At 36.6% G+C, this 23,589-nt stretch overlaps 2 protein-coding genes across 2 annotated transcripts; one reads left to right on the forward strand and one right to left on the reverse strand.

The window, feature by feature from the left end:
- The first annotated feature begins 12,862 nt into the window (after positions 1-12,862).
- LOC136202247 (PHD finger protein ALFIN-LIKE 4-like) lies at positions 12,863-16,074 on the forward strand. The gene is made up of 5 exons (XM_065992751.1): positions 12,863-13,157; positions 13,350-13,382; positions 13,588-13,816; positions 14,932-15,067; positions 15,622-16,074. The coding sequence occupies exons 1-5, from the start codon at positions 13,061-13,063 to the stop codon at positions 15,886-15,888; spliced, it is 762 nt and encodes a 253-aa protein (XP_065848823.1). The 5' UTR covers positions 12,863-13,060; the 3' UTR covers positions 15,889-16,074.
- Positions 16,075-16,983: 909 nt separating this feature from the next.
- On the reverse strand, positions 16,984-19,281 carry LOC136202245 (phenylalanine ammonia-lyase-like). Its single transcript, XM_065992749.1, has one exon. It carries the CDS (start codon positions 19,228-19,230, stop codon positions 17,104-17,106), a length of 2,127 nt encoding a protein of 708 aa, XP_065848821.1. The 5' UTR covers positions 19,231-19,281; the 3' UTR covers positions 16,984-17,103.
- Between the last annotated feature and the right edge of the window lie 4,308 nt (positions 19,282-23,589).

The following is a 23,589-nucleotide window of genomic DNA, read 5'->3' on the forward strand; positions in this document are numbered from 1 at the left end:
TTTTTTAGATTTTCAAAAAACCCGACCTAAAACGACATGACACCAAAGCAAGGCATGAGAAAAGGCTTTATGAAGGTTCCGTTAAGTTTTAATTTTTAAAAATTCACCGAAATCACGAGTTCCACCTCCGAAATCGGAGGCGGAACCCGTTTTTTTTTGCACTAAACGGGCCGCCGATGCCGTTGCCACCATAGGCGGAACGGACGAACTGTCCGTTCGCCCATGGTAGCAACAGCATCGGCCATGCTTTCCACCATAAGGTGGAAAGCATGGCGCACTTGTTCCACCATGAGGTGGAACGAGTGGCGCACCAGTTCCACCTTACGGTGGAACTTGGTGCCGCTGCCGTTCCACCTCATGGTGGAACAAGTGCGCGGGCCGTTTGGCCCTACGGCCAAACGGAGTGCGCTGTCCGTTTGGCCGCTGGGCCAAACGATTGCGGCGCCCAGGTCAGCCCTGGGGTCGACCCGCGCGTCGCAACCATTTGGCCCAGCGGCCAAATGGACAGCGCACTCCGTTTAGGCCAAAATGGGTCCGAATTAATTTTTTTTTTTTAAATAATTCGGACCGTCCGTTGACAGACCCGAATTATTAAAAAAATGAAAAATTGAGTATATTAAATAAAAACAGGCTTTATTTGCTTACATATTTGATTTTTTTGTTTTACAGGCTGATATTGCTGAGGCGCGTTCTGGACACATGCATACTTCCTCACGTGTTGTGACTGTGTAACACCCCTTTTTAAAAACTCTAAATATACAGACAATAATAAATTTCTATTCAACGTAACATCAAATTGATGCTCACAAATCAATAAAATCCTTTATAAAATAAAAACAAACACTTAATTAAATGACGACTCTATATACTGGCCAATCCGGACGAGTGTCACTAATCTTTTATTCCTAAAAAATAGTGGTGGAAGAGAGTGTGCTAGCGACTCAATATGATAGTTAATTAAATACAGTGTAATCACATAGCATATACAGTAGTGTCATGCCCTTAATTTATATGTTATCAGGTAGAACTGTCAATAACTAAATATTATTACTCATAGTATCAAAGGGTTCTGCTTATCATAGCCTAGTATACTCAATGGTTGCACTCGTATCTATATCATGGATGTACCCTATCGTAATACATACCCGGTACCCCAATGATATTTTTTTTTAGGTACCATGTCGTAACAAATACCTGGTACCCGGACACCCTATCGTAACAAATACCCGGTGTCCTGACACCCTATCGTAACAAATACCCGGTGTCAATGTTTCACATTATCTCAATATTCTTTTTTTCTCTTTTCAATTGCAACCACTGAATATACTATTCTAGTTAAGCTTTCATGCTCTCATATGTAGACAATTTCTATAATCCAATTTATATATATCATATATATTTCTCTATCTCATGTCATCATAATTATTGACATTCCCAAACATCTTCATACCGATATGATCTTCATCACTGTATCATGTACACATCCCAAACACATAAATCAATCCGGTAAATTAATATCAACGTATCAAGAACAGACACGCAAATATATATATTCTCATATATAATAAAAATGCCCCAAATCCTGAAACGAAATTTTAAATGGAATTCTCCAATACAAATTTGATAAAATTATGATCGAAATTAAAAAGAAGATTAAAACCCCAATAATATCAAGGATGCTTACAATTGAAAATCGTATATGAAACAAAAAGTAATAGTTATATATTTTTCTCTCTGATCAAATAAAAGTTTTCAATCCCAAGTATTTGATAATTAATTAGAACTCAGCAAAAAGAAACTAGCAAATTAATAACAATTAAATACCTTTAATGAAGATTAGCATATGAGGAATTAATTGAAAACTCAAATCTGCCTCCTAGCCTTTGCCGCACATCCCATCGCAAAACCTCCCCCCTTTTTCTTAAAACCCTCTCTCCTTTTATACTAGTAATTTATTAGGGTTAGTTTACACCCTATTTATTTATTTATTTATTTTTAAAATCACCCAAAAATATAGTATGCTCAAAAATAATTTTATAAAATAATATAATACTATATTTTATTTTATATGGCCTCTTTTATTTTAAATAGTTTATTTGATTTCGTAGTTCGAGGGTCATCATCGACCTTCTAGGTGAATCATCTCTCAATTAAAGTTTTTTGTATACACTCGGATTTGAACTCGAGGTTTAATTTAAGCGACTTGTGACCTTCTAATTATAATATATAGCAAATATAAATTTCTTGAAAATATTTTTAGTATTTATTTTTTATTAAAATAGAAATAAATTGTTGAAATTTATTTACTAGACCAAAAACTACTTCAAAAACTTAATCTTTAAAGGTAAGAATACACATAGAATTTTAATATATGCCAAGAATAAATATTGATAAGAATTATTTTACGGGCGTTACAGGCTGCCTCTGCCCGGAGGCTACGGACGGAGCAGAGAATGATGGCGGACGCCCAGAGGGCACAGACTGAACACGACAAGCGTGTTAGACGTCAAGAGGTTGCGGATGATGCAAAGATGGAAAGGGATGAGTCTATGCCTCCTTAGAGTGCTTCTTCTGTGCCAGTACCTCCTCAGACAGTGACGAGGGGTCGAGACATACGTTTTGCTGCTGCAGCAGGGTCGTCGTCAAGTGAGAATTTTAAATTTAGTTATTATTATGTGATTTATTCATGATTAGTACAAAAATATATGAATATTCTGAAATGAGTTTGCTGTAATTTCAGGTAGCAGTAAGCGCTCGAGGAGTGCTGGAGAGGATGACTGGATCGTGAAGACCCCGGTTCCCGAGGGTCCATCTGATGGTCTTGTGATCCCGAGCTTTCTGGGACATATTGCCTATGCTATCTGGAGCGGGCAGGATAGGGGCCTCCTCAGGTGTCAGACACGCTTAGTCTATTTCGGGAAGCTGTGTTTATGGTACAGTGGTGCTTCTAGGGAGATCCAGTCGTGTATAGAGTCATCTGGGTTGTCCCATTTATTGGGTATCATGTATGCCCACATCGATGCGCCCCTGATTGCGGCTTTTGTGGAGCCGTGGCAGCCAGACATGTCATCATTCCATATGCCATTTGGTGAGATAAGCATTATGTTGCATGATGTGGCAGATTTTGCGCATCCCCATCGATGGGACTATAGTGACTGCTGAGGCGGGTATTGATGAGCTTCAGTCTTGTGTGATGGAGTTGTTTGGGATGACTCGGAGTGAGTTGCTGGATGGTCACTACTTTAACGGTGGTATACGATCGGCTTCCGTCATGGAGTATTGTCAAGGAGATCGGATTCCTGATGCACAGGCTATAGCTTGGACGTTTCTTATGCTCGGTTGCATATTTATTCGTAGACAAAAGTGGTGACCGAATTCGACCTTTGCTCCTGCTGGAGGTGCAAGACTCGGTAGCTGGAGCCATTGGACTCTTGTGGGGCTCAGCTGCACTAGCATATCTATACCGTCATATAGGTATTGCTAGCAGAGGAGACTGCGGGCAGATCATGGGTTGTCTGATACTGCTTCAGGCATGGATTTATGAGTACTTCCCATGCTTCAGGCCTCAGCGGGAGGGAGTTACAGTGGATCCCGATCTTCCTATGGCTTGCATGTGGCCATTTATAGCGTTGGAGAAGAGTGGTGATCGGCTGAGATCATATCGCACCCGACTTGATAGATTGACTGCGGATGAGGTACAATTTCCATTTAATTAAATAAACCAATTCCATTACTTGTATTACTTGTATGTTAATGTTGTTGTATACATCTGTAGGTGATGTGGATGCCGTATGGTCCTGATGCCATTACGGGTACCCCTAGGACGACATACGCCAGATGGATACGTTACCGGGATGTGATCGAGCCGTACATGTCGGGGAGATGCCTTCGTCAACTCGGTTACGTGCAAACCATACCGAGACTGATCTTGAGGCCGTTGAAGGCCGTACGTCCCTAGTCCAGTTTGAAGTATCGGGTAGAGGTGCCCGCCGACATGGCGCAGGATATTTGGACCTCGTTTCCCGAGGCGATCGTGCTTGTATTGTCTCGGTTCACTCTAGCACGGACTCCTTTGGACTGTGAGGAGCAGTACATGAACTGGTACACCCTATATTCACACCCTCAGCTACTGCCGGAGATGCCTGCACCCGGACCGACTGTTCTTACTCGATCGAACAGTAAAGTTGTAAGTGATTTTAGTTTTAATCAACTGATTTACAAATATCAAATTCTATTTAATGAAATAATATGTATTCATTTTGGGGTTTTTCTTTTGCCGGTGGGTTAGCCGCTGGGCTAACTGGGGTGAAGGTGCATTGGAGGCGATGAACCTTCTTGATGAGGATTTAGCGACTGAGTGGAGACAGTCGTACCACCAGATTTTGGATGTGTGGCATTCGGCCAAGTGATTTGTGACTGTTTCTTAGTACTTTTTATTGTAGTTGTACGGATTATATCTGTAGTATGTACTTGGTATTTTAGTACTTTAATTATATAAGTACGTTGTTTATTAATAGTTTTTATAAAACTGTAACTCGACTGAATCAACCTGTAACATATATACAAACAAAACTGTATCAAAACTGTAACTGAAAACATCCAGAACTATTCAGAAATCCTCCAAAATCAACCTGTAACATAGATATAACTAACTGAAACATAACTGAACACATCCAGAACTATTCAGAAATCACACAGAATCAACCTGTAACTTGACTGAACAAAACTGTATCAAAACCGTGACTGAAAACATCCAGAACTATTCAGAAATCCTCCAGAATCAACCTATAACATATATATAACTAACTGAAACATAACTGAACACATCCAGAACTATTCAGAAATCATACAGAATCAACCTATAACATATATACAACTAACTGAACAAAACTGTATCAAAACTGTGACTAAAAACATCCAGAACTATTCAGAAATCCTCCAGAATCAACCTGTAACATATATAAAACTAAGTGAAACATAACTGAACACATCCAGAACTATTCAGAAATCATACAGAATCAACATGTAACATATATACAACTAAATGAAACATAACTGAACACATCCAGAACTATTCAGAAATCATACAGAATCAACCTGTGACATATATACAACTAACTGAACAAAACTGTATCAAAACTGTGACTAAAAACATCTAGAACTATTCAAAAATCCTCCAGAATCAACCTGTAACATATATACAACTAACTGAAACATAACTGAACACGTCTAGAGCTATTCAAAAATCATACAGAATCAACCTGTAACATATATACAACTAACTGAAAAAAATAACATCTAATTGCCCCTAATATTAACCAATCTTGTCCAATGTGCTCTCCTATCAGCATAGAAGCGCTCCCACCCTTCAACGCTTCGATCATGGTGTTGAAACCACCATGTCAGTATAGGGGTGATCGGAAAATTAGGAGATAAATTTAAACGGATATAGTGGCGGCAGTGATTACCCAAATGAGCTATGCATATCTCTTGTTCTGGTCTTGTAGCAGTGGATGCGGCATATAATGGTAACACAGTGCCCCAAAACTGAATAGTCTGTCCACCCATGAAGCCGAAAAACATGACAGCAGCATTATACAATGTAGCAATCGGAAACAAGTCATCATAAACGAGCATCCAATGCTCCTGCAAACAATCTCCACCGTCCCAACTTATCCTCCTAATTGTTGCATCAACACCGTCAACTAACACATTTTCATACCGAAAACGGTTAGCAATTACTTCATTTCTAAGGTTATGCCTAACTGCTTGCCACGAATCTTCAGTGCCAAAAATATAGGTAGAAACAACACGGAAGCCACAATTTCCATCACCAATTACGTTGTAATATGTTTCGACGTAGGGCTTAATGATCCCGACTACTTTGTCAGAATGTACAAAATCATTAACTTCAAACATATTTCCATCTGCATTGAGTGAAATAAGATATTGTAACCCGCGCAAAACTTATGTTAAGTGTAAATGAATTAGATATTACAAATTTGTATTACAAAAACAAGTTCTGCTGATGAAATAAACATTACCTGATGATGCAAAATTATGAACAGATGATGAAGAGCTTCTCCTACCACTTCTACCACGACTCATAGATGAACTACTAGAACGAGCACGTCCACGCGGAGTGTCATTGTACTCTTAGGCACTCGGCGTACGTTTTGTGGATTTACTCGCCTTAGGTTGTCCTTGAACGTGAATTTTTACATCAGGTTCGGTGTAATGTGCTTCATCAGGGTGTAGTTGATCATGTATAAGTATTGAAATGTTCCGCAGCAAGGATGGGTCACCTTTGGAGACCTGGTCGACTAAGGATTGAAAATATCTCTGATCCTCCGTCTGATCATTACACCCTTTAGTTTTATGAGTTTGACCATAATTAATTAAAAGTGTTCTCCGTAACACATGAACCCTCTCAATACTGATCATACGGTTAAGATCATAAGCTTGTTTGAGCTCGTATGCACATGGTATCTGATGAGAGGTTCTCAATACACAACCACAAAGCACATTCACTTCATGGCTCAAACTTCTCATGCGCTCTAACTCAATATTAAGCAGATGCATGCAGTGGTGGGAGACATTGCATACTAGGTAGTTAAAGGGGAATCCGGAGTACATGACTCATTTATGAAGCCTGGACTGCTCAAGCATGTACCTAATAAGAAGATAAACATGCTATCAGTTGCCTAAGATTACAAATACCTGATAAGAAGATAAACATATTGCAGTATAACGTATTGAAAATACCTAATATTAGTTGCTTGGGATTCTATCTGCTTGTGAACCTTCTGCCATACCGTATCCAGGGATCCAATGGCTGTATTGAGCCATTGCTTTAGGCTCACATGTTCGCTCTCCACAGGCAAGAAGTTGTGTTGCCAAAATGTAGGAAATCTTTCGTCCAAGCAACAACAAACTTCTCCTTATGCACCAACCACGTTTCCTCAACGTACGAGATAAGAGTTTGGTACCTATTCATCGAATCCTTCATCTTGCTTAGATTTTGCTCGTACTCCGCAATGGATAATGATTGAATTATTGTTCTCCATTTTCTATTCTTGAATTTAGCGGCAAATGATTTATCTCCTATAATTCTGTACACCCGATCTTCTACATCCTTATTTATATGCCAGGTGCATAGCAAGTGTGCTGTATGTGGGAAAACCTCTAGGATCGGCTTCAACAACCCCAACTCCCTATCACTGACGATAACAGTCGGGTTGAGATAAAACCCAATCAAAGCCCTCAGCCGCTGTAGGACCGAATGATAGCTCCCTTCAGTCTCATCTTTAATGATGGCATACACGATCTTAAAGTTGTTATTGCAAGGCGTTATCCCAACAATTTCAACAAATGGCATTTTGTACTTGTTGGTTTTGTACGTTGAATCAATGCCGATGTACCAGTAATAGGTCCTAAATAAATCTACTGATTCTAGATGTGCCATAAACACATACGTAATCACGCCAGAATGAGGATCAGCTTACGTATAATGAACATACTTATTCTGGAGAGCAATATGATAGAACTTGATGACTAGTGGAGAATTTCTGATTGACTTCCGTCTCTGTGGGGGCGTCGTTTGGTTCGACGGGGGGAAGCTCCGATGCCAAAGTCAGTATAGAAGAACAAGATAGCAAACTGAATTGACAAAAGATGAATGAATGTGTACCTTGATAGCCTGGGACATAGGCTATATATAGTCATGAAGCTGTAACTTTCAGTAACTAGGAAGTCTCCATTAATGCTCCATTAATGGCGGTTACTGGTTTCCTTTAAGTAAGCTGTTAGCTAATTGATAGCTTATTAATGGCTTTTATTGCGGGATCGGCCCAGCTGTTTCAATGGCGGGTTGAGTGTTTATAGAGATCCGCCTTATAGGTTCGCCCGCGGTGGAACCTTGGTGATCCGCCCGTCGGATCTCTTTATTCAATACGCCGCGATATTCTGGCATCAAGTGATTAACACGTGGCATTCTTAGGCAAATATCCCGTTTGATCCTTGGGATAATATCACAATATTATTAGAACTGACCAGCCAGGTCTCTACCTTCGAACCCATCCTTCCTCATCTTATCCCTATAATTGTAGACGTGTTTAATTGTTGGGTTGTTTTCAGGATGCTTTTCTTTAACGACTGCTAAAATAGCACAGGGCTTTGCTTGAGCCGAACTCATATCACGCACAATTAATTTAGATGCGGTACTGAGTCCGCTCATCTGCCAACTTCCCTCTAGATACACACGTAATGTATGATTGTGCTGACCAGTTAATCCAGCCTTAGCCTGTATCCCCCAACCAGAATGGTCTGGCTGTTCATAGGCTTTAATCTGAAATTTACACCTGCACGCTTTAGTTTTACTTTTTTTATTAACCCTGCATCATCCGTTCTCTCTCTGTAGCGTTCACCCCGTGAACATCCCAATTGCTTTTGCTTTCCCCCATGTTTATGCGAAGATATTATAATCTCAAACCCAATTCAAATGGCTACCTGTTTTGCCCAATCAACATCATCTTCACACGAAGGGAAAACGGTGTCCGTTACAAAACGGGAACTGTAATCAATGCCGTAGGGTTTCCAATCTTCTAACGGTTCCTGAATATAAAAAAAATGCATAATAGGTATTAACAATACGTGCAAAAATTTAAAAATTAAAATTCGGGTGCATAATAGGTATTAACAATACGTGTAAAAATTTAAAAATAAAAATTCGGGGCTTGTTCGGGCAGCCTGCCCGTTAAAAATTAAAATTTCGAGCTTGTTCGGACATTTTATAGGCTGAATGGGTAGGCTGTCCGTTCCACTATAGGTAGGAACAGGCAGGTCACACTGCCCGGCCTACGGCGGAACGAGCGCAGCGCGCGGCCCGTTCCGCAGGTGGAACGGGCGGCGCATGCCGCTCGTTCCGCAGGCCGAACGGTAGTTGATCCGTTCGGTCTGCGGAACGAGCGGCATGAGGCGCCCGTTCAGGCCAAAGTCTTAAAAAAAAATTAAAAAAATTCAAAAACGAAAATTTTAAATTAAATTTAGATCGTAATAATACCTCGTGTTCCAAATCATGGTCTTCGAAAATGTTCGGGTCCATTTTCGTCAAAATCGGGTTTTTAGGCTTGTGAGAAAAAAGAATTTGAGTTTTAGTAAAAAATAAATGAGGAGGGCATAAATGTTAAAAGGGTGCGGTGAAAAGTACATCGGGTGCGGTATATAGCAATACCCAAAGAAAAGATTAGAGAGATATGAAAAAAATTGTATATTTGATTTTTATTTTTAATTTTGGTTTTTGTGTGTAATAATTTGATAATAATAAAATTAATTTATAAAATAAATAAATATAAAGATAAAATCAACTCTTTTCCCTTTAACTTTTGATTTTTTTTTAACACCGTTAGTCCATTTTGACTGTGTTTGCTAAGAGAATCAATCTCAATGTACTTTTTGCCAATTTTTAAACCACATAATTTATGTTTGAAAATGACATAAACCACAAGGTTTATTTTTATACTTTTCCCTTATTTTTATCTGTATCTCAATATTTATCCATATCCCAAACCATCTGTGAGGCCTTTTATTTCTATTAGTTACCGTTACATATGAATTAGGCTTAATACATCATTGGTTCCCTGAACTTGTCCAAAAAGATTGATTGACCTCTGAACTTTCAAAATATCCCGATAGCCCCCTCAACTTGCATAAAATGTTCAGTTAGCCTTCTGAACTTGCAAAAAAAATGTAATCAATTGATCATTCAGTTGCAAAAAAGTAAGTTAAATGTGGAAGATGTATTGCACGAGTCTTAAAAAAAGTAAAATGACCAAAACCGGGGTATACGGTTCTAATATTAGAGAAGACAAATTTTATAGTTGAGTAAGTAATAACTTTATTTTTAATCTATTTTTGAATTATGTAATAACATTTTAAGATGTGTGGAATACATCTTCCGCATTTAACTTACTTTTTTTTTGCGACCGAGTGATCAATTGATTATATTTTTTTTACAAGTTCAGGGAGCTAACTGAACATGTTATGCAAGTTGAGGGAGCTATTAGAACACTTTAAAAGTTCAAGGGGCCAATTAATCTTTTTAGTCAAGTTCAAAGGGCAAATGATATATTTAGCCTATAAATTATTAGAAGTTTAAGGGGAAGAAATTAACTAATCCTAAGATGTATAAGAGCATCTCCAAGAGACTCTTAATCCATTCTCTAAAAATAATATAAATAATTAATTTTTAGTGATTTAAGAGTGATTAAGACATATAATCTCTAACAATACTTCTTATATTCATTCTTTATTTATTATTTTATCATTAAAATTATTAATTTTTATTATATTTACTAACATGGAGAGAAAAGAGATTTCTCAATAATAAATTATTAATAAAAATGAATTAAGAGACATTAAGAGCTTGATTGGATGAAGGGTAGGGAAGGGTATATAAAGGAAGGGTAGAGAAGGTAGGGAAAGGTAAAGAAGGGGAAGGAAGAGTAATTTCTAACCCTTTAAAACCCACCGAATTGGCGGGTTGAAAATTGGATGAAATTTCTTAAAAAAAAACCCTTCAAAATCCCTCCATTACCTTTATCCTTCTAATTTTTTTGTGTTCCAAAAATGGGTTTGTAAAAATCCTTACTAACATTTCCCTCTCCCAAACAAGAGTTTCTATCAACCCTTACTAACTGATAACAACCCGAATTATTCCTTATAAAAGTGGAATTAATGATAATTAATGCAGGGTTAATGCATGGGTGAATATGTAAATAATGAAGAAAAAGGAAGGAGTCTATAGCATTATGCCACGCCGCGTGGACCATGACGAGACACGCCATAGCAAGATACGCCCAATGAGAGCAAGTAATGGAGACCCGTCATAGTTCTCAAGGAGAGCATACATAAGCCTCGACGGTTCTAAAGAATACCAAAAGGCGCACTTATAACCATCCATGAAGGAAATAAATACAATTAAATGGCAATTAATAGCCATCAATAAAGAGATCAGTATCCGCCAGGTGAATATAAGGAGGTTTCTTGAGACAGGTCCATCCAAAGGTCTCTAAACCATTATCAAGGAGAAACCTCCGACATTGATGATACTAATAACTCTATTAATACTTAAACCATCAAGTATAACTAAACTAACATCAAAACCCACATTCAAGGACAATAAAGGGGATTAATGCGATTGTTACAGAATTGTATATAAATATCCCAGGTACACATTATTCTAACCTTACTTTTGTGATTACAGTTTATTCTCTAAAAAAATATTACTGAATTAAGCATTAGAGTGTCCTCGGCCAATCCCAACAACGCCTCACAAGGAAGTGTTCCGATCAAGGACTTTTTCACAAATTATCACTAATCATTCCCTTATTAACCCCTCTAAACCCCTATCCAATCAAGCCCTAAGAAGTGGTGAGAGGCTCTCTATTAATAGAGAGGATGTGGAGACTTTTAGGAGCCGTTTGTTTTGGGGGTTTCAGGAAAGGGTAAGGGAATGAGGAGGTTTTATTCCTTTTGTTGGTGTTTGTTTTATCAATTCAATCATTCCCTTTACCCTTTTTTAGTTTTGGGTTTACCTCTAACTCCTATAATCTCATTCCCCCCAACCCCTTTAAGGTTTTCCATTCACTTTTCCATCTTTCTCACTAATTTAAACATCTAATCTCCTTATAAAATTTCATTTTAGTATTTATTTTGTTTTTATTTGTATTTTGGTCCATATATTTATTTATTCTTACTTTTTTAATCATTGGATTAATTTCACTTTTGATCCTTATACTTATATATTATTTATTTATTTTTAAAAAATATTTTTTGACTAATTTTTATTTTTATTTTGATCCTTATATTTATTCATTTTTATTTTTTTTTATCCCTAGACTAATCTTACTTTTGATCCTTATACTTATTTGTTTTTATTTTTTATCCTGAAAAATAATTTTGATAAATATTTTTCTTTTATCATATTATTCGGTTTTGGTATTTATTTTTAATTATTTTAAAATAATTATTTTTTTAAAATAAAATATTTATGCATTTTCTTTGATTTATTTTATTTCCGTTTCTTCATTTTCATCGTCTTTTGATTTTAAGAGTTGAATAAATTGATTTTCATTCTTATATTTACATGTGATTAATTTATTAATATAGGCATATTATTATATAGAAATTATTGTTAAAAATACAAGTCTAGTTTATTACCTCATTTGAACTAAACAACCACAAAGGAAATTATGGGTATATCATTCCCTTTGTGGAACTAAAACAAACAGAGAAGGGAATTCATGGTCATTCCATTCCTTTCTCATTGTTTTCCTTTCTTGATTCCATTTCGTTACCCCTATGCGAACCAAATGCCCCCTTAGTATTTTGGAGAGCTTCTAAGAAAGTATTAGAGCTGATTTTTTACCGGAATTTTCACATGCAGCTTAATGAGCAAGTGAATTTGCTCATTCACTGTTAGATATAAGCTTATTAAATCTAAGCCTCAGGATGCTTTTAATATCCACCTTATGATTCTAATAAGTCTAGATCTAACAGTGAATGAGCAAATTCTACTTGCTCATTAAAGTGCATGTGATCAAGACTGGATTTTTCATTCTCTCTTCTCAAATTTTAATTTAAGAGGCGGTTGGAGATATCCGTTGTCCATTCATTACTGTATGTCCATTGGAATTCAACTAGTTTGGGATAAACAAACTACTGTTGTGATTAAATAACATAAATTCGTAATTTCTATAAAATATTCAACTAAGACTAAGTTGACTTTATATCTTCTCCGAATACTTCCAAATCCAAATGGAATACAAATATCCAAAAGTTATCCACTAACTAACCTATCGTCTCTTGCGAAATTGCTAATATTTCAATATTTGTTTTTCCTTTTGGTTCCCTAGGCTCACAATTTTTCCGCAGCTACCCTTTTCAAACTACAGATTTCCCTTCTTATCCCTCTTCCTCTCCTTCTCTCTCTTTTTCAGCTTCCATTTGTTTGAATTTCGTTTCTCTCTGCAAAACCAGAGTAATATCGTGCTGTACGAGCATGGATGGAGGTGCGCAGTTCAACCCACGAACAGTGGAGGAGGTTTTCAGGGACTTCAAGGGTCGTAGAGCTGGATTGATCAAGGCCCTTACTAATGGTATCTTACTCGTCGCTTTCTTACTCTTCCCAAATAAATAGTTTAAGTTGAAACGGTCTTCGTTCTTTTACTTTTCTCCGAGTTCGATTTTGGGGTTTTGTACTTCTTCAAATTTTATGCTCCTTGTTTTCTCTGCATTATAAGGTTATTGTCTAGTTGGTAATCTTCTTTCTTCTTTGATTTCTACTGCAGATGTCGAGGAGTTCTATCAACAGTGCGATCCTGGTTAGGGTTCCTCTGCTTCTACTTTCGTTTGAGGGTTTAAGTTTATTGTTTATGTGTTCTTCTTCTGTTTGTTTTTTTCTCTGTTCAAACTATGTTTCAGATTTGTACATTCAGTTTCTTCTTTTTCTTTTTTACATGGCTTAGTTGTAATTGAGATATTAACTTATGTTTGATGCACGCGATTAACTTGCATAATTTTCTTCAGAGAAGGAGAATCTCTGCCTTTACGGATTCCCTAACGAACAGTGGGAAGTCAATTTACCTGCGGAAGAAGTGCCTCCTGAGCTCCCGGAACCTGCATTGGGTATTAACTTTGCTAGAGATGGGATGCAAGAAAAAGACTGGCTTTCTCTAGTTGCTGTTCACAGTGATGCATGGTTACTTTCCGTGGCTTTCTACTTTGGTGCTAGATTTGGTTTTGATAACACTGACAGGTATTCCTTTCTTTTGCTACATCTTTCATCTTATCTGTTTCAATTTTGGGAAAAAAATATTCATTGTCATTAATCATCCAAGTTCTTAATGATCAAAGCGGAATCAGATGGTTGCATACTTATATTTTATTGATGGACCACTGCTTAATTCATCTTGAGTTTATGCTGTACTTCTTCATCTAATGCTGGTTTCTTCTTTTGTACTTGTTGTTTTTGTTGCATTACAATCTATGTTGCATTACGAAGGACAAAAGTATCCATAGAACTGGACCACATTATGTGCTTTGCTTTGGTTTTGAATGCTTGTTTCCTATGTATTTAGTTAATGCATACAAGTCACATCATTATTCAATTCATTAAGAGCTTCTAGTATTAGTTGCTGAGACAATATTTGTGAAGCTTGAAAGGTGAAATAAATTGTATATAGTTTATAATGATCAGCTTTTTTGCCTAAAGTCAAATAAGTAATGCAAGCTCTTATAGGTTTGTGCTTGAAATATAAAAGACAAAAAAATTCTCGAGGAAGTTCTTTAATTAAGGGATCAAAATTTTATTTGAATCCATCAGATTTTGGCTTGATTTTAATTGTCAAATTTAGTTTGTAACTTCTGAAGTTTTGGCGTGCAAGTCATATACTTATTTGAAGATACATGTCACTGGTTTTTGCCAACACTTTATTAAAGATACATGTCACTGGTTTTTGCCAACAATTGCTTCGGACAATTCAAGGTGTAGTTTTTAACCAGAAGTTGGATGTTGGTGCAGCCCTTTAAGGCTTGTTACCAGAGTTGTGTAAACAGTATAAGTGCTGCTCTTTATGATGAAGCCTTATTTGTTGCTAATAAATCGACGGCTTTTGAGTAGCATGGGGTGTTTTATCTACCCAAGCTGATATCTTCAAGAAGATTGTGCTTGAAGATATTTTCCCATGGCGGAGCCTCTTGTGTTATTATAGACGAGAGAACGTCTCCTGTTGATTTTTCTTTATAAGCCACGGTAGCTGGTATCTGAATTCCAGAATAGTTCTGCTTTATAAATTTGATTTCCTACAAACTAAAAGTTTAAGTGCTTTATAAGTTTTAATTCCTACAAATAAAATGTGTATCCTGTTGCAGGAAACGTCTTTTCAATATGATAAATGATCTGCCAACAATATTTGAGGTTGTAACTGGAACTGCAAAGAAGCAGATGAAGGAGAAGACACCAATCTCAAATAACAGCAGTAACAAGTCCAAGTCAAACACAAAAGGGGTAAACCTAATTTCTTGTTAATTCTCCAGCTCATTGAATATTGAATATCAACTTCCAAATTAGTATACTGTGTTAGGACTCAGCCTCTGATAAATAGATTAGGATGTGAGATTTGCTGATATAACATCAATTAACTCATTATGGATAACTCAAATTTATACTTGTTCAAACTAAACTGTTATTTCTGTAGATTTTGGTAGTTGTCTAGTTTTTGAAGAGCTCTATTCATAGCTTATTATGCCTATTGTTTCTGGTATTACCCACATGAAACTAGTGTTAGAACTACATGGTATAGCAAAATGAAACAAATGTTTGAAGGTATTACTCACATCTTGATTTTTTTTTTTTTTACTCTGAAATGAAATAATTTAGTTATGCAAGTCTTTAATCTTGTTCTGGGCGACTGAAAAATATGCTATACTTTCCAGTTTCAAACCTTCAAGCCATTGCATGTTCATGGTAGTTCCGTTATTTGTGTTGAGAAATCATCCACTGTTTTAATTGATATAGTTTTCTGTGTCAAATGGTAATAATATTTGAACAACTTGAAACAGAGGGGATCTGAATCTGGCAAAAATTCGAAGGGCCAGAGGAAAGATGAGGATGATGGAGTAGACGAGGAAGATGAGGAAGAGCATGGAGATACTTTATGCGGAGCATGTGGAGAAAACTATGCTGCAGATGCAGACGAGTTCTGGATATGTTGCGACGCATGTGAGAAGTGGTTCCATGGGAAGTGTGTGAAGATAACTCCAGCTCGGGCGGAGCATATAAAGCATTACAAATGCCCATCATGCAGCAATAAAAGAGCACGGCCTTGATATTTAATTATGTACCTTTGGCTGTACTTTCTCATGTTCATTCATGTAAACTAACTTGCTAGGTAGTCTATCAGGGTTTCATGTGTGGTTCGGTGTACTTTGGCACACTATATCTGTTAGGAACATTTTGTTAGTATTTGGCAGTCTTAAGTAATGGAGATGGCTAGTAGATTCTGAATTTGGATATATATGTCATTTCCACTGTGCAGCAGGGAATCAAATTTTCCTATTTAAATATTGGAATCATGAATGTGTTGTTTTGGTTTGAACCTGTACGTACTATTGTTAGTTGAATGTTGTTCAGAATTTGGAAAATGAACGCCAGAGGGTCAATTCAAGGAATTTTATATGATAAAGTGAGTTATATATGAATGGTTGAATGAAATGAGTGTTGATAGACTATATGGTAGGTAATTCAAAGGTAATGGTTGGTTTCTCATTCTATTGAAGACAAATGTCAAACTATTCATATTTGTTTCCGAATCTTTGCCACAAGACGTAATGAGGTTAGTTGAATCTCAGCATTCAATTAGTCATGTTATTCCTATTAACATATAAGTGTTAGATTTCTGCAGATATATTGTCCTCGTTTATGGTTCTGTGGATGTGCTATACATAATGAAGTTAGTCAAGCATTTTACAGAGCCACCAGAAGAAGCTGCAGCTAAAGCTATACTGGCAGGTACAAAAGCTGATTTGTAAATTGTAATCACTTTAGATATCATATAACCCTAAATTGTTGAATTTTTCATTTGACAGGGTTGATCTCAACTACCGAACTTTCCTGGGCCAACATACTGAGGCTGCTGCAAAAGCAGGATTGGTAAATGAGTCAGCCATCGACAATGCTGTGTCCAACAATTTTGCAACCTTGATGAGACAAGGGATAGAAAGCATTTGTATGCAAATCTAGGTCCAAAAGATTTATGCACAGCAGAGCATCAAGAGCTAGCCCGTGAAGCAGCGAGGCAAGGGATAGTGCTGGTTAAGAATGCTCCAGGATCACTCCCTCTATCTCCTGCTGGAATAAAAAGCTTAGCAGTAATGGACCCAATGCAAATGCTATAAAAACCATGTTTAGCTCAGAACTTTAAATTTTGAGTAAATGGTTCTTGTCATATTTTTTTATAAATGATATTGGTTGCAGAATTTGCAGGTACAGTTTTGGTATAAGCTTATAATAAACAAAATAATGTCGTGATTATCTTGCATAAATTACACTTCCCAATCTTTCAAGCAATTTATCAACACTTTTCCCAACTTTCCTTCATCAATAGCCTCAAGAACTTTCTCTATGTCCTCTCCTGGACTCACTTTCTTTGCTCCACTTAGGAGTTCGGTGCCAACTTCACCTCTTACGAACTGATATACTGGATATGTCCTGCATTTGTTGATCCTGTTTTCTGTAACAAATTCTCCACTGTCATATCTTTCTCTTGCTTTTGACACATTTTCTCCTAGTCTCGCCTTCAACTCTTCCATGAAAACCGGTATCTGCTTAAATAGTGTGTAGCCACTTTCATCAGATTTTGAATCTGCAAGTGCTTTTCGGACTAGTACTTCTTGCAGTTTAGGCAGAAGTTCATAAGAAGGATTTATTGGGTCATCAAGATAGGAGAATACAGGTTGATGTTCAACCACCTGCAAGAGTTCTTTCTCGCAGAATCGCGATTCGAGCAGCGATCCATCTTCAGCCATGTAAAGGGTTTTCCTTATTGCTTGGCACACTACTTGTTTCACTACTTCCTTCATGTTCTCCTCCAAATGTCTCAGATCAATTGCCTGGCAAAGCCCGACCATGAAGGTTGCTGACATGAGCTTTAAGATATCAATGGCTTCAGCACTTTTCCTTGCTGAGATCAAACCGAGAGAATTCACATCTTGATTGTGTTGTTCAGCACTCTGAACGTGTGTGGTTACTGGATTTGCTAAGTACTGAAGTTCGGAGCAGTAAGAAGCCATGGCGATTTCTGCACCTTTGAGTCCATAATCCAAGCTAGGATTAGGTCCTCCGCTTAAATTGGAAGGCAAGCCATTGTTGTAGTAATCGCAGACAAGTTCAGAGAACTGAGCAAACATTAGTTTCCCAATTGCAGCAATGGAAATCCTGAGATTGTCCATAGATACTCCGATAGGTGTTCCTTGGAAATTTCCTCCATGAAGAGCAAGATCCCGAGAAACATCAATGAGGGGATTATCGTTGACAGAATTGATTTCCCTCTCAATGGAATGTGTGGCTGCACGGATAACTTCAATCTGAGGACCAAGCCATTGGGGAGAAGTTCTAATGGCGTATCTGTCCTGTTTAGGCTTAGAAAGAGGGTCTTTTTCGTGGCGAATTTGAGCTTCTTTCATGTAATCACTTTCGTCTAAAAGATGTTTCATAATTGCAGCAGCTTCAATCTGGCCAGGATGATGCTTAAGCTCATGTGTTAAAGGGTCTGTGAATTCAGATTTTCCGTGCATAACTTCACAGAACAAAGCGGAAAGAATTTCTGCGAGAAGCGCTAAGATATTGGCATCATAACAAACAGTAGCAGCAACAGCTGAGCCAACTGCTGTTCCATTGACAAGCGCCAAACCTTCCTTCGCTTGCAGCTCGAACGGAGAATGAATTCCAGCTCTCTTCAAAGCTTCTAGAGCTGTGATCTCTTCGCCTTGAGGTGTTTCCACCTTGGAATTGTGGCGGCCAGTTAACAAACCAGCAATGTAAGATAACGGAACAAGATCACCTGAGGCAGTAATAGTCCCTCTGAGCGGCAATTTAGGAATCAAATTATGATTGATAAGCATGGCCATGGAATCAAGAATCTCCCAACGAATACCAGAATAGCCCTGCATAAGTGTATTGGTTCTAACCAGCATAGCAGCTTTGGAATAACTAGTGGGAAGAAACTCTTTTCCGATGACACCAGCATTGAGGAATCGAATGAGCTCAGCCTGAAGATCAGCAGTTTTATGAGTTCGCCGATGAGAAGTAGCACCAAAACCAGTTGTAACACCATAAGTATCAGTTCCGCGAGAAATGTTGAGAGAAACCCAGTCAGCACTCTTTGCAACACGATCACGAGCAGTAGCATCGTCGAGATGAAGCATGACTTGACTCCTCCGAGCAATGGCGGTGACCTGAGCAACAGTGAGATTGGTGCCATTGATTTCAACAGTTTCAGAATGATCATATTCTGAAACCATTTTAAAAACCTCATCAAAATGAGCACATTGCATAGCTTCGGAAGCCTTCTTCCAGCTGTTACCTGGGTTTGAAAGAAAAGAATCACAAAGTTTGTTGTTTTGGGTGAACTGTTTGAAGACAGGGGAAACAGTGTCTGTAAGTGCTGCCATTGTTGAATATGTGAAGCAGAGATATTAAGAGAAAAGTTAGAAAGGAATAAATGAAATGAAAGAATGGTTTTGAGGAGTGAGTAGAAGAGGAAGTGTGTATTTATAGATATTAGGGAGAAGGAAGAGTCAGAAAGGGGGAGTAAGTAAGTGGGAAAAGGGCGGCTTTTTTTTAATAGTAAAATATAATTGAATATGCAACGAAAGAGAGTGGAAAAACTAGCTAGTGGCTTTATTTTTAATTTCAATTTTGTCAATGAAGGAAGTAAAAAAACGTGGTTTGGTGTCTGGTAGTCTAGTGGTGGGTGAGAACTTGACTGTTGACTATGAATGGGTCTTCTTATTTATCTCAGATATTAAAAGGGAAAATTACAAAACTAGGTCAAATGGGAGGCCCATTTACATATTTACCCATTTACTCAACCTATTACATATCTAGACTCATTTTATGTGACTTTCCCAAAATACCCCCAATATTTATGCGCGGCTCGCCCCATCCCGTCTGACTTCGCATATTCCATACTATGCGAAGTCTGCGAAGTAAATGTTTGGGTCTGGATGTGTTTTGAAGCTAATTCGCGAAGTGGTATATAACAAAAAAGGGCAAACAACAACGGATTCTAACATTAAAATCATAACATTATCAAAATTTACAACAAGATTGCCACAATAACGACATTCAAATCATAACATTATTAAAATTTACAACAAGATTACCACAATGAACTCTACTAACATTATCGAAATTTACAACAAGATTGCCATAATAACGACATTCAAATCATAACATTATCAAAATCTACTAACAAGATTGGCACCATGGGATGGACGTGTCCCATGGTGCACCCCGAGATTGACACAACCTCTCCTAACGAATCATTTCAGGAGTGAATGTGTCAATCTTGGGGAAGTTCATCCCTATACAGGAAGGAAAATCATCTTCCCTGCAGCTCAGTACGTCGCCTTCCAGAAAGGGATGTTACGTATTCAACCATCTACAGAAAAAATTAACCGTGTTAGTTATGAAAAAGGACGATTTTGGATTCGCGAAATGAAAATTAGCGAAGCATGCGAATGTAAATGTGCAGGGGAAGAGGTGATTTTACTTCGCATAACGATTTTTTCGCGAAGTCTGCGAGGTCTGAAACGTAAGGATCTATTCGCAGACTTCGCGAACTAATAGATTCGCGAGGTAGATCCATACGTTTCAGACTCTTTCTCTTCGCAGAACGTCGCGAAATCATCAATACACGAAGTAGATCATCACTTTCCAGGCTCGTTCTCTTCGCAAAGCTTAGCGAAACCATCGATTGCGAAGTGAATTCATGATAAAACGCAGAAAAAAAAACAGATACTTACATTTTTCGCCCTTTTCACCCCCAAAAGCGATAATAACAATATGATAACATGGGAAGAACGAAGGAAATAACGTAGAAAAACCATTTCTTTGATGGTAACAAGAAGAAAGAAACCAAGCAACGAACATGAAGGTGAAAAACCATGACTTCGTTTTCTAGGGTTCGGAAGTTGCAGAATCAAGAGATGAAAAGAGGAAAATGAGAAATTCATTGTGATTTTGACGAAATGGTGCAGATTTCGTGCAATTTAAAGGAAGAAAGGAAGATCAAAAGTCTTGAAATCATTAATGCAGGAGCAACTTTTCGCATAACCAAGGAGATAGGGGGAGCGGTGATTCGCGGAGATAGGGGGGAAGTGGGAAGGTTGGGGGTATTTTTGGAAAGTCACACAAAATGAGTCTAGATATGTAATAGGTTGAGTAAATGAGTTAAATATGTAAATGGCCTTCCCATTTGACCTAGTTTTGTAATTTTTCCATATTAAAATAAAGGCCTAATACACAACTAATCTCTCAACTTGTCCAAATGTTGCAATTGTCTCTCCGAATTTTCAATTGTAACAACTTACCTCTCAAACTTATCCAATTGTAAAACATAATCCCTCAAACTTGTCAAATTGTAAAACATAACCTCAAATTGCTGACATGGACTACAATTGAAGAAACACGTGAAATACAAAAGCTGCAACGTTCGTGGAGTGTGATAATCAGATCTTTGGCGTGATACAAATCCAGAGAAACGTTTTTACGGCTGCTTTAAGTACGGGGTAAAAAAATTCCCAATTTGGAGTTATGTTTTACAATTGGACAAATTTAAGAAGTAAATTGTTACAATTGAAAGTTGGAGGAGATAGTTGCAACTGGGTTATCTGTGTATTAGGCCTAAAATAAATATTAGCATTTCACCAACCATCATTTTGTCTTTTATATATATATATATATATATATATTTTTTTTTTTTTTTTTATGAAAGTCTTTTATGCCTTGTTGTTACATATCATTTTGTGAGGAAAAATTTCTTAGAGGTGATGAAAGCCTGAAGTAGTGTTATCCGAAGGCAAAAGTTACCCTACAAATTATCATTAATATTAATAATTTTAATAATTGATTTTAGTTTTGATAATTAATATAATTTAAATTGAATTATATATTTTGTTTATTTAGAATTTAAAGAGTTTAAATTTTGAATTTGATTATTAAATTTATGTTCCATTTATTAAATTTGTAAAATATTTCATTTAAGTAATGTTTGGTTTATTAATTATGGTTTATTTATTTATGTGTTTGTAATTTAATTTGTAAATTTAGATTGGTGATTTTCGCAGGTACAATTATTTAATAGACACACTATAGTTATGTAAGAAAAAATGAGATTTAAGATATGTTCTTAAATGGTTAATTGATGTGACGAGACAAGTAATACATATGATACACGAGTAAGGATACATGAAGACTATTTTTGTAGGTAAATTACCTCTTGTCATCCTTAAGGGTACATGAGGACTATTTTGCCTTTCTTATCTCCGAAATTGACGTTTCCGCCTCGCTTATGCTTTAGTGTGATGAATTGCTTTTCATCACATGTCATATGCTTTGATCATGTATTGTCAATGTACTGCAATTTTTACTCTTGAGCACATCTCAAGCTAACCAGCAACATGCTCATTTCTTCTTAGATACCCAAGTCTTTTTTAGTCATCTTTTGTTAGTCTTAACAAGTTATCATAAGCATCATAATAGCCACTTTCAATCACTTTTAGTCACTTTAATCCCTTTCATATTATATTTTACTCAATTTCAAACACTTTCAGTCATTATAACATGATACTTTTTTCACAATTTTAGCCAATTTCAGTCATTATAACATGGTATTTTATCCAATTTCAGTCACTTTTAGTTATTATAACATTCCATTTTACCCAATTTTAGTCGGGTTAAGTCATTTTGAGTCATTATAACATGATATTTTTCACAATTTCAATCACTTTTAGTTATTATAATATGCTATTTTACCCAATTTCAGTAAGTTTCAGTCACTTTCGGACAATATTATGAGAAATTACGAAAAACAGACAAAATTTACAAAAATACTTGCAATACATACCAATTTGTAGGGTTTATTGATAAGTTGATAACCCAAAATTTCCTACAAAGCACAAAATTATATATTAGCAATACAAAAAACTAACAAATTTTATAAAAAAATAAAAATAAAATAAACTATAAACAAAATATTAAAATCATAATTTTAAGTTGTGAGAAACAAAAAAAAATCAAAATATTATAAAATAATACATTGAGTTGTGAGAAGAAGGTTATTTAGGATTCTTTAGAGGTATAAAGTGTTTAAAGGGGACAAATAAAATTTTGTAGGGTTTTCTACCCATATATTTCGACACCATCATAGTGAGAAGTTTGTTGATGGAAGGGAAGAAGAAAAATGGTTCCTCTAACCTTTTTGTCCGAATGGAGAAGAAGGGGGTGGTTATGTTCACGCCAAGGTATTTAATAGCATTCCGGGATTTTAATTTTCGAAATGCCCAGCATGCATAGAGTTCAATCAAACATTGTTCGTGACTTTAAAGTCACGAAAAACCATACAACCTGGAACTCAAAGTCACATACTTCTCTTTTTCGCAGAAGCCGGAGACTTTGAGTGCCGAACACTTTATCAAAATTAAAAAGTCCGAGACTCAAAGTCCCAAATAGATTCCGAGATTTTGACTATCCTAAATTTATCAATTATCTAGTATACTCATATTTTAGAAATAATTGAAAATTGTATAGTAAACCATTCTTTAACCTTGATATTCAAAATCAATATTCGTGAAAATAATAACATTAAATTGAGAAGATAGAAATACGAAAACTAGAAGCAGCTAGATTATTCAGAGGTGTGATCGGTTTGTTTAAATTGCAAATTGAACGGAATCGATTGAATTTTGGTTTTTCGATTCGGTTTTTTGGTAATTCGTTTCAGCGTCGGTTTTAATTTTAGGGACATT

The sequence above is a fragment of the Euphorbia lathyris genome, chromosome 8 (assembly GCF_963576675.1).
Source record: "Euphorbia lathyris chromosome 8, ddEupLath1.1, whole genome shotgun sequence".
Taxonomy (NCBI): domain Eukaryota; kingdom Viridiplantae; phylum Streptophyta; class Magnoliopsida; order Malpighiales; family Euphorbiaceae; genus Euphorbia; species Euphorbia lathyris.